General features: G+C 33.0%; 1 protein-coding gene across 3 annotated transcripts in view; it reads left to right on the forward strand.

Annotated features, from left to right (window-relative positions):
* Window positions 1-17,751, forward strand: part of LOC144443445 (tubulin polyglutamylase ttll6-like) — a 31,549-nt gene that overhangs the window by 6,990 nt on the left and 6,808 nt on the right. For all 3 annotated transcript variants that reach the window (XM_078132924.1, XM_078132922.1, XM_078132923.1), the window contains 10 exons: window positions 194-353; window positions 4,748-4,891; window positions 6,695-6,780; window positions 6,950-7,175; window positions 8,235-8,416; window positions 8,573-8,761; window positions 9,690-9,867; window positions 10,296-10,508; window positions 16,140-16,578; window positions 16,846-17,122. In XM_078132924.1, coding sequence (XP_077989050.1) covers window positions 194-353; window positions 4,748-4,891; window positions 6,695-6,780; window positions 6,950-7,175; window positions 8,235-8,416; window positions 8,573-8,761; window positions 9,690-9,867; window positions 10,296-10,508; window positions 16,140-16,578; window positions 16,846-17,122 — 2,094 coding nt within the window. The remainder of the gene's footprint in view (window positions 1-193; window positions 354-4,747; window positions 4,892-6,694; window positions 6,781-6,949; window positions 7,176-8,234; window positions 8,417-8,572; window positions 8,762-9,689; window positions 9,868-10,295; window positions 10,509-16,139; window positions 16,579-16,845; window positions 17,123-17,751) is intronic.

Here is a 17,751-nt window from a genome sequence, read left to right on the forward strand (position 1 = left end):
CTTCTGCAGCCAGTATAGAAAATGAAAACCTTCTAAAGACCAACTTTATTTCTTCGATCTAAATAACTGCCCAGATACCCATACAGTAAGCATCTTTCAAGCATTGTGTAACAGTCAAATTCTGAAAATCCTGAGAATGGTAGGCCCTAGCTAGTATTGACAGAGTCATTTTATCTCTTCATTGTGTATGTAGTTATGGTGATTTCCAAGCTTTCTGCAGAGCCAAAAAGAACAAGACATTTATCTGTAAACCAGAAAGTGGATGTCAGGGAAAAGGAATCTTTGTCACCAAAAATCCCTCCAGAGACATTCGACCAGGAGAACATATGTTGTGTCAACAATACATTACAAAGGTAAAAAGACTCACTAGCCTGTCAACCCTCTTGTCTTTATATTGGTTTGTATGGAAAGAAACAATTGTTTGTACACACAAAAAACTACAAGTTGGGAAAATGCATTAATCAGTCATTTGGTTATGAATGTATAAATCAGTCATTTGGTTATGAATGTATAAATCAGTCATTTGGTTATGAATGTATAAATCAGTTATTTGGTTATGAATGTATAAATCAGTCATTTGGTTATGAATGTATAAATCAGTTATTTGGTTATAAATGTATAAATCAGTCATTTGGTTATGAATGCATAAATCAGTCATTTGGTTATGAATGTATAAATCAGTTATTTGGTTATGAATGTATAAATCAGTCATTTGGTTATGAATGTATAAATCAGTTATTTGGTTATAAATGTATAAATCAGTCATTTGGTTATGAATGTATAAATCAGTCATTTGGTTATGAATGTATAAATCAGTTATTTGGTTATGAATGTATAAATCAGTCATTTGGTTATGAAAGTATAAATCAGTTATTTGGTTATAAATGTATAAATCAGTCATTTGGTTATGAATGCATAAATCAGTCATTTGGTTATGAATGTATAAATCAGTTATTTGGTTATGAATGTATAAATCAGTCATTTGGTTATGAATGTATAAATCAGTTATTTGGTTATAAATGTATAAATCAGTCATTTGGTTATGAATGTATAAATCAGTCATTTGGTTATGAATGTATAAATCAGTCATTTGGTTATGAATGTATAAATCAGTTATTTGGTTATGAATGTATAAATCAGTTATTTGGTTATGAATGTATAAATCAGTTATTTGGTTATGAATGTATAAATCAGTTATTTGGTTATAAATGTATAAATCAGTCATTTGGTTATGAATGTATAAATCAGTTATTTGGTTATGAATGTATAAATCAGTTATTTGGTTATGAATGTATAAATCAGTTATTTGGTTATGAATGTATAAATCAGTCATTTGGTTATAAATGTATAAATCAGTTATTTGGTTATGAATGCATAAATCAGTCATTTGGTTATAAATGTATTAATCAGTCATTTGGTTATAAATGTATAAATCAGTTATTTGGTTATGAATGTATAAATCAGTCATTTGGTTATAAATGTATAAATCAGTTATTTGGTTATGAATGCATAAATCAGTCATTTGGTTATAAATGTATTAATCAGTCATTTGGTTATAAATGTATAAATCAGTTATTTGGTTATGAATGTATAAATCAGTCATTTGGTTATAAATGTATTAATCAGTCATTTGGTTATGAATGTATAAATCAGTTATTTGGTTATGAATGTATAAATCAGTCATTTGGTTATGAATGTATAAATCAGTTATTTGGTTATGAATGTATAAATCAGTTATTTGGTTATGAATGTATAAATCAGTCATTTGGTTATGAATGTATAAATCAGTCATTTGGTTATAAATGTATAAATCAGTCATTTGGTTATGAATGTATAAATCAGTCATTTGGTTATGAATGTATAAATCAGTCATTTGGTTATGAATGTATAAATCAGTCATTTGGTTATGAATGTATAAATCAGTCATTTGGTTATGAATGCATGAATCAGTCATTTGGTTATGAATGCATAAATCAGTCATTTGGTTATGAATGCATAAATCAGTCATTTGGTTATGAATGCATAAATCAGTCATTTGGTTATGAATGTATAAATCAGTTATTTGGTTATGAATGTATAAATCAGTCATTTGGTTATGAATGCATTAATCAGTCATTTGGTTATGAATGTATAAATCAGTCATTTGGTTATGAATGCATAAATCAGTCATTTGGTTATGAATGCATAAATCAGTCATTTGGTTATGAATGCATAAATCAGTTATTTGGTTATAAATGTATAAATCAGTCATTTGGTTATGAATGTATAAATCAGTCATTTGGTTATGAATGTATAAATCAGTCATTTGGTTATGAATGCATTAATCAGTCATTTGGTTATGAATGTATAAATCAGTCATTTGGTTATGAATGTATAAATCAGTCATTTGGTTATGAATGTATAAATCAGTCATTTGGTTATGAATGTATAAATCAGTCATTTGGTTATGAATGTATAAATCAGTCATTTGGTTATGAATGCATAAATCAGTTATTTGGTTATAAATGTATAAATCAGTCATTTGGTTATGAATGTATAAATCAGTCATTTGGTTATGAATGTATAAATCAGTCATTTGGTTATGAATGTATAAATCAGTCATTTGGTTATGAATGTATAAATCAGTCATTTGGTTATGAATGCATAAATCAGTTATTTGGTTATAAATGTATAAATCAGTCATTTGGTTATGAATGTATAAATCAGTTATTTGGTTATGAATGTATAAATCAGTCATTTGGTTATGAATGTATAAATCAGTCATTTGGTTATGAATGTATAAATCAGTCATTTGGTTATGAATGCATTAATCAGTCATTTGGTTATGAATGTATAAATCAGTCATTTGGTTATGAATGTATAAATCAGTCATTTGGTTATGAATGTATAAATCAGTCATTTGGTTATGAATGTATAAATCAGTCATTTGGTTATGAATGTATAAATCAGTCATTTGGTTATGAATGCATTAATCAGTCATTTGGTTATGAATGTATAAATCAGTCATTTGGTTATGAATGCATAAATCAGTCATTTGGTTATGAATGTATAAATCAGTTATTTGGTTATGAATGCATAAATCAGTCATTTGGTTATGAATGTATAAATCAGTTATTTGGTTATGAATGTATAAATCAGTTATTTGGTTATGAATGTATAAATCAGTCATTTGGTTATGAATGCATAAATCAGTTATTTGGTTATAAATGTATAAATCAGTCATTTGGTTATGAATGTATAAATCAGTCATTTGGTTATGAATGTATAAATCAGTCATTTGGTTATGAATGCATAAATCAGTTATTTGGTTATGAATGCATAAATCAGTCATTTGGTTATGAATGTATAAATCAGTCATTTGGTTATGAATGTATAAATCAGTTATTTGGTTATGAATGTATAAATCAGTTATTTGGTTATGAATGTATAAATCAGTTATTTGGTTATGAATGTATAAATCAGTTATTTGGTTATAAATGTATAAATCAGTCATTTGGTTATGAATGTATAAATCAGTTATTTGGTTATAAATGTATAAATCAGTCATTTGGTTATGAATGTATAAATCAGTTATTTGGTTATGAATGTATAAATCAGTCATTTGGTTATAAATGTATAAATCAGTTATTTGGTTATGAATGTATAAATCAGTCATTTGGTTATGAATGTATAAATCAGTTATTTGGTTATCAATGTATAAATCAGTTATTTGGTTATGAATGTATAAATCAGTTATTTGGTTATGAATGTATAAATCAGTCATTTGGTTATGAATGTATAAATCAGTTATTTGGTTATGAATGTATAAATCAGTTATTTGGTTATGAATGTATAAATCAGTCATTTGGTTATGAATGTATAAATCAGTCATTTGGTTATGAATGTATAAATCAGTCATTTGGTTATGAATGTATAAATCAGTTATTTGGTTATCAATGCATAAATCAGTTATTTGGTTATGAATGCATTAATCAGTCATTTGGTTATGAATGTATAAATCAGTTATTTGGTTATGAATGTATAAATCAGTTATTTGGTTATAAATGTATAAATCAGTCATTTGGTTATGAATGTATAAATCAGTTATTTGGTTATGAATGTATAAATCAGTCATTTGGTTATGAATGTATAAATCAGTCATTTGGTTATGAATGTATAAATCAGTCATTTGGTTATGAATGTATAAATCAGTTATTTGGTTATGAATGTATAAATCAGTCATTTGGTTATGAATGTATAAATCAGTCATTTGGTTATGAATGTATAAATCAGTCATTTGGTTATGAATGCATAAATCAGTCATTTGGTTATAAATGTATAAATCAGTTATTTGGTTATGAATGTATAAATCAGTTATTTGGTTATGAATGTATAAATCAGTCATTTGGTTATGAATGTATAAATCAGTTATTTGGTTATGAATGTATAAATCAGTCATTTGGTTATGAATGTATAAATCAGTCATTTGGTTATGAATGTATAAATCAGTTATTTGGTTATGAATGTATAAATCAGTCATTTGGTTATAAATGTATAAATCAGTCATTTGGTTATAAATGTATAAATCAGTTATTTGGTTATGAATGTATAAATCAGTCATTTGGTTATAAATGCATAAATCAGTCATTTTGTTATTCTTTAGAAGGTTACCTATCAATATAATTTGACTCAACTTTAGAGGAATCATTCTTGTTTTATACATACCATAATATAATGTATTCTTTTGTCTTTTTTATTTTATTTGCAGCCCTTCCTAATAGATAATTTCAAATTTGATTTACGTATATATGTACTTGTGACGTCATGTGACCCATTCAGGATATTTGTACATGCTGATGGACTAGCAAGATTTGCCACAGTTAGATATGTAGAACCCACATCACACAATGTGGTAAGTTGATATATAGAACCCACATCACACAATGTGGTAAGTTGATATGTAGAACCCACATCACACAATGTGGTAAGTTGATATGTAGAACCCACATCACACAATGTGGTAAGTTGATATATAGAACCCACATCACACAATGTGGTAAGTTGATATATAGAACCCACATCACACAATGTGGTAAGTTGATATATAGAACCCACATCACACAATGTGGTAAGTTGATATGTAGAACCCACATCACACAATGTGGTAAGTTGATATATAGAACCCACATCACACAATGTGGTAAGTTGATATATAGAACCCACATCACACAATGTGGTAAGTTGATATATAGAACCCACATCACACAATGTGGTAAGTTGATATATAGAACCCACATCACACAATGTGGTAAGTTGATATATAGAACCCACATCACACAATGTGGTAAGTTGATATGTAGAACCCACATCACACAATGTGGTAAGTTGATATGTAGAACCCACATCACACAATGTGGTAAGTTGATATATAGAACCCACATCACACAATGTGGTAAGTTGATATATAGAACCCACATCACACAATAGGGTAAGTTGATATATAGAACCCACATCACACAATGTGGTAAGTTGATATATAGAACCCACATCACACAATGTGGTAAGTTGATATATAGAACCCACATCACCCAATAGGGTAAGTTGATTTATAATATACCTAGTGATAATGCTGTGCCATGATTCGCTAGAATCAGTCACATGATAGGAAAATAGAATGACTATTTCCCTAGGGAAATAGTTCCATCAACTTTTACATGGTCACATGACCACCGTGCGTTCACAGCAGGTGAAAATGGCAGCTTCTGACGATGTCGTCTGCCACCGCGAGTTCACAGCATGAGGTATATTATAAAACACATATTGCCTGGCCTATATTCGGGCTATAGCACCCGTTCATTACCCCCTCGTGACTGTGAGTTACCAGAATCACATGCTATTTCCCTCGGCCTTTGGCCTTGGGAAATAGCATGTGATTCTGGTAACTCACAGTCCCTTGGGTGTAATAAACGGGTGCTATAGCCCTTATGGCCAGGCAATATGTGTCCAATATAGAACCCACATTACTCAATGTTATTAATTACCTGTATGCTATCATTTTATTAAAATATCCTAAATGTAATTCTGATTGTCAGCATGATTAGGATTTTGAATGAATTAAAGTCCATGTACACACAGTATTGTCAGGTCAATAGTTGTGAGAAATTTTTGCTTTTCTTCACCAATTTTTAGATAAGGACAAAAACACCAAACCCGTATTAGAGACAGTTGAATCCTTTTAATGAATGAAATTACCAGTCTTCTGTCAAAGACATTAGAAGTTGATTTCTAATGTTGTTAACTCAGTTGATAGCATGTCAAGGGTTTCTTTGACATGTGTGTGTGTGTGTGTGTGTGTGTGTGTGTGTGTGTGTGTGTGTGTGTGTGTGTGTGTGTGTGTGAGTGTGTGTGTACTAAATTATGTGATTGAATTATTTAATATGTAGTATACATGTATGCCAGGTTTGAGTTCTATCAATATTAAATGATTATTGACAATGCTTTGACAGTAAGTAGAATGCTACATATATCTTTTAATGTGTATTTTACACACAAAGCATATAAACTTAAACTATTCCACATTTAGAGAGAACAAAAAAATTGAAAAAAAATAGTTCCAGTTACATAGGACCTTTGCATCACTGCCCCATTCAAAATGGCATACGCATGAACCTCAATGATGTTGACATGACTGACAACTTTGAATGTTTCTTATTAGGATGAAGCCTGTATGCATCTCACCAACTACGCCATCAACAAACACAGTGATAATTTTGTACGTGATGATGATTGTGGAAGCAAAAGGTAAGAAGTTACAGGAGAGTATGTAGTTTTGTAGTTTGTGTTATCTGATTCTTAGTAATTGTACATCTCATATGTTCACAAAGACAGGAATTCACTCAGTGTATTTATAAACACTGCTGTAGATTTATCACCACTCTTACAAAGTTTATGCCATTTGTTCTCTTCATAGGAGAATAACAACAGTGAACAAATGGTTTGAAGATAATGGTTACGACTGTAACAAGATTTGGAAAGATATTGAGGATTGTATTATCAAAACTTTGATATCAGCACATCCCATCCTGAAACACAACTACAGGACGTGTTTTCCAAATCACATGAAAGGCAGTGCATGTTTTGAAATCCTAGGGTTTGATGTCTTGCTGGACAGGAGGTTGAAGCCTTGGCTTCTTGAAGTAAGTCTTACATTCAGCTATAGTCACAAACCTGAATCATTGATAGATATATGTACAATTACATTGTACATATGAGCAGGTTAAAAAAAGTGTACTTCTTTGTACAACAGTAGCACAATGATGTTATCTACTTTTGCAATGAAATATGTATCAGTGTTGGAAGAACTTTACAGAGAAAACAAACTATACATATACTATATAGACAGGGAGAAATGAAGAATTTAGTCACAAGGACAGCTAATATTTGATCTGGCTTAGTCACAAGGACAGCTAATATTTGATCTGACTAATATTTGATCTATCTGACTTAGTCATACTAGCCACTTTCTTGGTAGTCTAGCTGCTAGACTTCAGATGTTCTTCCATTACAATACGACACACGATCGAACATCGCTATTGAGGATGGAACATCCAAGGTCTAGCAAAGGTCATCTCTGCAGTTCAGGAATATAAATAGCTGCCAATCAGAGAACCACTTTGACGACAAGCACAAACAGAGGACAATAGCTAATTTTTTCATGTATATTCAGCTTAAGGAGGGGCTTGTAAAAATAACCACCTTTACTGAAATGTGTGAATGACAACGTTTACACCCTGATCAAACTCACAATTACCATAATCCGATTAAGACATAGTAGTTTAATATTGTAGAGGTCATGGGTTATTGAATATATTAACATATATATATATATGCATACATGGCCTAACCCACGGCCATACGTCTTCTCAATGGAATGTCAAGTCTGAAAATGACATAAGCTAGGCGTTTGGGCAAGCCCTCACTGCCAACTTTGTTTTCACAATGAACATTCGTTTATCATATCAGAAGAAAGCCTGAACGTCTAGCAGCAACTTGCAAGACTACTTTCTTGGCAGCAAGGCTAAATATCACCTGATCATGCTTAGCCTGGTAATTGCTTGACAGCTGACCTACATTCTCTGTTTCTTAACTAATTTGCCCAACCCAAAGAGGTTCACCTCTGTTCTGACCCATCAGATCATGAGTGTGCTCGTCATTTGAACTCAGTTGACTATACTTTGTTATGATTGCATACACAGGTCAACCACTCACCCAGTTTTCATACTGATGCTCCTCTGGACAAGGAAGTCAAAGAAACTCTCATATATGATACCTACAACATCCTTAATTTCACGCCGTTTGACCGGAAGAAATATATTGATGAAGAAAGGAAGAAGGTCAAGGAAAGGTTGTTCCAGAGGCAAAAGCCAAAGGAAGTTAGGTAAGTGAAGTATAAATTGTGTGATTCCAAGACCACCTTAGTGAAAAAGGCAAAGGTGCTAGATTTCCTTGATAACAAAGAAAATATACTTTAATTTATAGCAGACATTAAATGTAAATAGTTAGACCTATGTCTTTATTATGGTTTTGTCAACAGGCAACAAGAGTTTGAAGAATCCCAGGCCAACTATCTGGAAATCATTGAGAAATGGGAAGACAAACACATGGGTAACTTCCGTAGAATCTATCCTTGTGAAGGCTCTGAGAAGTATGACAAGTACTTCCAACACAGTGGCTCACTATTTCAAGAAACTGCTGCTTCCAAAGCAAGGGGAGAATGTGCAAGGTATGTCAATAAAATGTTGATTGGTAATCATTATCATCATTAAAATTATATTGAAAAAAAAAACTTTGGTGAAGGAAGAACATTGTTTAAGAGAACCCTACAAACTCATAATGGCTGATAAGACATTCACAAACAACTTCTGTGAGTAATATTATGTATCGATAATCCTATGGCTTCATTTTCACAAGTGATTGCAGTATGATTTAATTATGACAGTGTGTTATCAGAAATATCAGTCTAATTGACCATATGATCAATGTACCGGTATTACATGTATCAGTCTAATTGACCATATGATCAATGTATTACATGTATTAGTCTAATTGACCATATGATCAATGTATTACATGTATTAGTCTAATTGACCATATGATCAATGTACCGGTATTACATGTATCAGTCTAATTGACCATATGATCAATGTACCGGTATTACATGTATCAGTCTAATTGACCATATGATCAATGTACCGGTATTACATGTATTAGTCTAATTGACCATATGATCAATGTATTACATGTATTAGTCTAATTGACCATATGATCAATGTACCGGTATTACATGTATCAGTCTAATTGACCATATGATCAATGTACCGGTATTACATGTATCAGTCTAATTGACCATATGATCAATGTACCGGTATTACATGTATTAGTCTAATTGACCATATGATCAATGTATTACATGTATTAGTCTAATTGACCATATGATCAACGTATTACATGTATTAGTCTAATTGACCATATGATCAATGTATTACATGTATTAGTAATTTACATTACAAGACAAACTAACTTCAGTTGAGAAGTAAAACTGAAAGAATTAAAAGTATGTCCACTCACATAAAGAAATTTTACCCAAAACCTAAATTATGATAACTTTGTAGTTGATAACAAGGCATGCATTAATGTGTTTGTCAATGTAGGCAACAAAGAGAAGAAATACGGCAGAAACAAGAGAAACTTGAAAGTATGCTAAAGAAAGGAAAAGATAAAAAGGATAGAGATGGTATGAGACCTGAAAGTCCTACAGCTAGAAGAAGGGCTAGACCTGTTACAAGACCACTCCCACGTAGACTAACACATGACAGGTCTCGTAGTGATGTATGTATACAGTACTAGTTTCTTCATTTCTGTGTTTGTTTTACACTCATTACTTGTTAATTTAACATTATGGTTTAAAACATTTGATATCAAACAAGTTTATTTTGACTTCACTGTAAACAGTGTAAGTGTGTTCTGTATTCTATTTGCCATTGTCACTCTTTAGAAGTAAAGATGTTGTATTTATTGTTAAGTTTAAGCTTGCAAGCAAACCATGTTTTGGGGTCTTGATATTCCACTTATTTGCACCAGGTTTTAGAACCCAAGAGACAAGAACTCTGATAAAATTACTATATTTTAGGAGATGTTATATCATAATTTTTGTGGGTAACATTAATAAAGTGAAATAAGAATTTGAGTAGACTCCACATTCCTCATACCATTGATAAAACATACCAGTCTTATATGTTTTTTGTTTGCTTACCTAGCCATGCACTCCCAGCAGAGCTCTAGAGTTTGAACCCATAGACACCACCCTCCCTCTTGAGATCTGTGAGGAGGAAGAATTGGAACGCATCAGTGCCTTACTACAACGTGACAACCTAGTACGTGGACTCGGTGTAGTAGAACATGTGTACAGGTTATTACATTGTACTCCTGGCACTGTTGGCGTTATGAAGAATGCAGACAGGCAGCCAAATGTAAGTATAATACACTACTTGCATGAATCTAGTCTCTAGTAATATCTCAAACCTTGCATGTACTCACCAATATACTGGGTATTGTTGTTATATATCACTTAGTAAGATGCAATGATATTAGCATTTTAACTTTTCAGTAAATCTAAGGGTAGGAAAAGAAAGAATATCTATACGCAAAAGCAAAAAAGAAATACTGTAAGGGATGCAAAAAAAGTATCAACTGTATCACTACTAAAGTATTTGTTAGACATACTGTAATTTCTAATTTTATGAATTTTCTTCAAAATATAATTTCTTCTAGACTCCTGTTTTTGAATAACCTCCATAAAATGTATTATATCATTTTATCAAAAGTGAAGCTGAGATGTGTCAAAAAAAGTGACTATAAAATGATAGTTTTATGCACATAATGGTGAGATTCAAAGGTTATATTAGCTGCATTACTTAGTTGTAGAGTAGGTGATAAACAACATTGAGATTAGAGTTTGTACTTACAGTAGGAAGAGTTTAAGGCTAGCTGTTGAAGTGTACTTTTTGTTTAGGTTTCTTTCATTTGAATTAATGCAGGACAAACAGAGATATAGAGAAGATGAGAGTGACTGCTATGACTATGCCAGATCAGTTAGTCCTAAATCTAAAAAACATCTAACAGCAAGTAGTTTCTACAATAGGAAAAATCAGATCTTAGACCACTTAGAGCCAATCCCTGTCAGGAATATTGTAGACAAGAGTCCTCACTTCTACCAAGCACAGAAAGAACTGAATGAAATCATAAAGAGAGACAAGAGTATACTGAGAGTAGCTTCATGTGAGATAAAACCTAGCAAAGGTGAGAGTACAGATAAAACAGTGGTAGACTCAGCCAAGTCACCTGAAAACAGCTTAGTTGCTAGTAGCGATGACTTTGAGTCATCAGAGGAAAGTACACTAGACAGACAACAACCAGTGTGCAGCATGTGTGGTAGGAGATTGAAACTATCTGATAAAGAGAAGAAGGTAAATAGAATAGAATAGAATATAGGGTATTTGATGTCAGGTCAGATAACAGTAGTAGTGGTAGTGTAGGGGTTTAGGAATTACACCGACGACTTCTTGTCCTGTCTTTGCATGGCTGGCTGTTTTGTTTTGATTTATTTACTTGTTTTGACTGTGTGATTTATTAATTACAGCAGGTTTTTTGTGGCTGTGTCTTATCAGAGTATATGTACATACTAAAATCAGTTGGTGGCAGTATATGGGTAATTTTAATGCATGAAGCAAATTTATCAATGGCTTGGCATGACAACTGACATGTTAAACTGCATTTTTTTCCATGATTGATAAGGTTCTTTGCAAGGGGCAATGAGACTTTTTTCATATCTTACAAATATCATCCCAAATGCACTGTCATAAAAGTATGTGGCAGGCATTCATGGAATAATGGAGGAGGCATGTCCATGTTTCATTTTTTGCATGCAGACTGAGAGTGGGCCACCACAAGCTGAACACAACAACCTCAACAACAAAACCAGTCAGTTAACTATTAGTGAGCATAGCAACATTAACTTATCATCAGAGCTGGGCAGTGGCTTGAAACAGACAAACAACACAACTACTAGCTCACATGGCATGCTGCCGCAGGTGATTTATTTTGAAATTCTGGACTGCTTATATGTAATACATGCTAATATTATGTGTTCATGTGTTTGTGTGTGAGCTTCAGCCCTTAACCTTCCATCCTCACTAATTGCATTCTACCAATAGTATAGCTTTACTACAACTTCCAAAGTTTACCACTATCCTCTCTTTTGTACTCCACAATGTACAGTCATGTGCCATGATGTCTTGTGATTGTCACAATAATAGACCTTTCCAATGAACACTGCCCCCTAGTGACAGTGTTGTAGTGATGTAGATGGGTGACATCAATCATGTAAATTATTTGTATTTCACCTATTTCCATGACTACCAATCTGTACCACTGTAGGGCATTATTTAATGGAAAGTTTTGTAGTACTCTACCTGCAGTTAAGTAAGCCAACAACACACAACAGGTGCATGTAGCTGGACTTTGCCTTTATCCAGTTTATTAAGTACTTGTAATTACAATGTGATAGCTGGACATATTTCCATGTGAGGAAATTCAATCACTAGGTGTTCATGCATACATGTAGTCAATGTTAATTATCAGCCAGTGGTGCTAAAAGATATAGAAGGCCCAAACTAACTTTTGGTATAGATAGATGTGAAATAAACATAATCCATACATATCAATGTTTCTATTCAGTCATCTGTGCTGTCATGTGGTGTCTTTCATGTAAAATAATGATGTAAGAATGACATGTAGGAGTGTACAAGTAACAAGTATTACAGCCTTTATCAATTAGTAGAATCAAGACATTTCAAAAACAATTATTTTTTTCAAAAGGCATAGGTACGATAATGATTGGTTATGGACCAGATGAATAGATGATAAAGAATGTCATGTATATAATCTAAGTAACTTATAGTATCATAAATTACAGCCTTGTAAGTGCTGTCAGAAACAATCACCAACAAATGTGAATATGTTTTACAAATTACAATTGATGATATTCTAACTTACTAGTGGTGTGAGTGAAATGTTGGAAACCCAGCACTGTATTAGATGATGTAAACCTGGCAACCATTGGTTGCAATCAGTAATAAACGCCCACTTCAAGTAACAGTTGTAATAAACAATAATCCATCAATACATTGCACATAGTGCTGCTACAACTCAGGAATAAATACCGATGACTTTGTCGTAAACAATAATCCATCAATACATTGTACATAGTGCTGCTACAACTCAGGAATAAATACCGATGACTTTGTCGTAAACAATAATCCATCAATACATTGTACATAGTGCTGCTACAACTCAGGAATAAATACCGATGACTTTGTCGTAAACAATAATCCATCAATACATTGTACATAGTGCTGCTACAACTCAGGAATAAATACCGATGACTTTGTCGTAAACAATAATCCATCAATACATTGTACATAGTGCTGCTACAACTCAGGAATAAATACCGATGATTTTGTCGTAAACAATAATCCACCAATACATTGCACATAGTGCTGCTACAACTCAGGAATAAATACCGATGACTTTGTCGTAAACAATAATCCATCAATACATTGTACATAGTGCTGCTACAACTCAGGAATAAATACCGATGACTTTGTCGTAAACAATAATCCATCAATACATTGTACATAGTGCTGCTACAACTCAGGAATAAATACCGATGACTTTGTCGTAAACAATAATCCATCAATACATTGTACATAGTGCTGCTACAACTCAGGAATAAATACCGATGACTTTGTCGTAAACAATAATCCATCAATAAATTGTACTTAGTGCTGCTACAACTCAGGAATAAATACCGATGACTTTGTCGTAAACAATAATCCATCAATACATTGCACATAGTGCTGCTACAACTCAGGAATAAATACCGATGACTTTGTCGTAAACAATAATCCATCAATACATTGCACACAGTGCTGCTACAACTCAGGAATAAATACCGATGACTTTGCTTATTTGTGACAATCAGGAATAATATAAGTTTCATGCAAATTAGTGTTGGTAACTTATCAAAGCATAAACACCATTCCATCCTGGATTGCAACCAACTGTTTGTACAGATTAGAATGCTACACTGTGATAACAATCTAGTGTGATTGTTGGTGCTAAATTCAAAGTAGTCCACACATACAAGTTTATTTACTACATGACCAACTTTCACAAACATAATAAACTGATAAGACTGTCACATGAACCTAGATCATAGGCACCCACTTTTATTTTTGTATCAAATAATTTTGTTGTCTTTGCTTGAAGCGTTGCCACCACTCACTTTGTTCATTAAAAGTCACTGGTATTGATTCAAAGGTTGTATATTATCTAACAACAAGAATCATAAGATATGATAACATTGGACACAATGCTGATGATTTTAGAAGTTAAACCACTGAAATGAACACTACTTGCACTTTATGTATGAAATAAATCAACCTATTTAACCCAGTTGTTGTTATAAAGCTCTAAATGGGGATGATCATTCTGGAAAATCTGATAGCAAAGATTCAAATCATACTTGAATGCAGTTGGTCTGGAGCTTTACTGTTACTGTCCAATTTGTGAATTTGTAAGTCAGAGAGAAAAAGCTGTTATAATGACTAGTAAGTCTGATACACTCTATAGGGTTGAAGGTCATTGGAAACCGATATAAATGTGATTTTTGTGTAGCTGTGAGTTAGACTCACTACCAGACTCTGGACTATTGTCCCTTTGTATGGCATATGAAGTACACCCCAAGCAGCGAACCACTTGAAGTGATATGAGGGATGTTAGTCCTAAGTCGGGCTAGAAGTCAGAGAATAAATATACCCAACAATGAAACTAGCAAATTGATGATCTCTTCCAACATACAATATTACTAGCTACTGAATATTCTATATCCAGGAGAAGTCTGTTACAGATAGCAACTAATCATGTGTTGAAGATTTATTTACTTCACTGAATGACGTCACTCATTGTTCATTGCGTAATGCCAAGAGGAAGAAAACAAGCTACAGTAGCAGTAACTGCATTTGAACAGGCACAGAACAGAATTAGAACAAGCAAGCAACACAACACATGAAAATGGACAAGTTACAGAGAAAACCCATCCCTGGATAGAAGTCAATGATTTTACATTTTTGAATTTCGGGCATGCAAACTAAAAATGTCGGTCATGGCGACCAAAAATGTAAATGTTCAGGACAGTCAACATTTTGTGTTTCTGTTGTCAAAAATGTCTCTCGTGCATTCCAAAAATGTAACATGCTGCACGATTGACATTTTTGAAAGTTGACTAAAATATCAATCAGGCATACCAAAATGTTTGACATGTTTGAAAGCCGACGTTAACATCTACATTATGTCGGCTTTTAAAACTATTAATGTGAATTGTGCTGCATGATACATTTTTGAAATACACAATTGAAATTTTAGGTTTTCAATCATGTCAAAAATGTCAATCATGCTGAACGATTACATGTTTGGTCAGCACATCTGTAACATCTGTAAACAATGTAGATAATTCAAAATAAATGGTAAAGGCAAATTCCAGCTAGCACTGACATTAAAGGTACATGTACTTACCCTGTGATATGTTAATAGTTGATGTTTGTCAGTGTAGAAAGACTAGACATACTCTGACACTGTGTGTTTGTTGAGTTGATGAATTTACTACCCCTGCAGTAAAAAAGAATTTTCCCCTAATTGTTTGTTGTGGTTGAATTATTAGACGGATCAATCATTATCTCTGATTATTTTATAACAATGCTTATCTGTAAACCTACTTTTAAAGCCTGTCTAATTTCACTTTTATTTAATCATCATGAGTATGCTGCAAAGTATGTTGTGTTGTGTTGTGTTGTGTTGTATTATGTTATGATATGCTGTGTCATATGATGTGTTGTATTTTATATTGTGTTGTATGTTTTGTGGCAAGTGTTATTCTCTTGATCTAGTGCAATGTAGTGATAGTTGTTATAATTCTCCTGATATGCATGTAGTTGAAATCTTTCCACATATCTTACATACTAGTTGAAATTCTCTCCTACCAGGGTTCTACTATGACCAACAATAAGGCACATATGTATGGTAGCAACCACAGCACCTTGATGTCAACACTCGGTAACCAATGGCAGAGTTCTCTTGGCAGAAACAGTCGTGTGCTTGGCCAAGTATTGCCATCTCAGAACAATGTACCATCCACAATGGCTCAACGCCATCGTTTTGTGCCTCGCAAAGGTTTCACTGCTGCTAATAAAATGATCAGTAGTGTCATGCCCGAGAATGAATGGCGACAAATGGCTAATTTGATGGATACTGATACAAGGTTAAGTGGGACAGCTGGCATGGGCTCCAGAACCAACTCTTACATCACCAGTCAACCTTCAAGTGCTGCAAGTGATTGGAGATGTATGGATTGTGCCACTCAACAACAGACACAACAACCAAGGAGAATTCTTAGTGCAAATGCCAGTCAAAGAGAGAATTCTGGTATGTTGGCACTCTCATTAATTAGACTACATGTATGTTGTTAACATAGTAAGAACGTGTTTGAGAAAGTAAGTTATCTTTGTAAGTGTGAATAATTTCATTAGTTATAATAATAATTGGAACAAGTCATTTAGTAGGTGTATAAGAGTATACTGTAATGTGAGACATGTGAATACCACAGACTGATTTTATTTCCCAAATTGTCTTTGTTAGATCAAAGGGTTTTGTGTAACTATGTTGTTTGACGTGTCTTTCTTCTATTCACAGGTTCACAATCAAGATTGAACCCTAGACTAGGAAATCCAAATAGCAACTCTAGTGCCATGAGTAATATATCAAGCACAACGCCAAATGGCTATGTCACTAGTGATGCATACACATTCCCCAATATCCTGAAGATGACTTCCAACCCTCCAGCAGGCTCCACTCTAAACCTTTCAGTTGTGTCTGGACCTGCCCCTGTTGTACAGAGACCAGAACTGATATCCAATGTAAGACAAGGCAGTGGTAAAGAGGGTCACGCATCAACCGTTGAAACACTTAGGTAAGACAATTATAGCTAGATCTTGTCCAATGCCATGCTGTGAAGGTGCCTCAGTGTGCCTTTTAAGTCATTTTGACGTGCCACTAACACTCAGAATTGTTTCTGATGAAAGGAAATTTAGTGTTGCCAATTATCCCTTCACCATATTGTGACTCGCAAGAAACCTCATGTTGTATCTCTAACAACAAAATATCATTTTTCATTAGAGGGTACAGTGAGGCACATGATATCATGTTTATTAATTATTTTAAATGCAAATTAAAATATATTTGTACATGGTGTCATGTTTATTAATTATTTTAAATGCATATTAAAATATATTTGTACATGGTGTCATGTTTATTAATTGTCATCAACCTATCTGTGTAAAGATGCATTTCTACATCATGTTATATTGTTTTCATGCTTGTCTTGTATGAATGTAAGTTATGGTAGTACTGTCTGTACATGAATTGTATATATGTGTTGTTCATTATTGACATATACATATTTCATGATTTAGCAGATACTGACCTACAATATAACTACAAGTACAAGATAGTGGGGCCCATCCTAAGATTTCTTGAAAACAATAGACATTAACATAATAATATATCTAAATTCTCATACACTCCATCATTGTTTTCATG

This window comes from Glandiceps talaboti, chromosome 12 (assembly GCF_964340395.1).
Source record: "Glandiceps talaboti chromosome 12, keGlaTala1.1, whole genome shotgun sequence".
In the NCBI taxonomy this organism is placed as follows: Eukaryota; Metazoa; Hemichordata; class Enteropneusta; family Spengelidae; genus Glandiceps; species Glandiceps talaboti.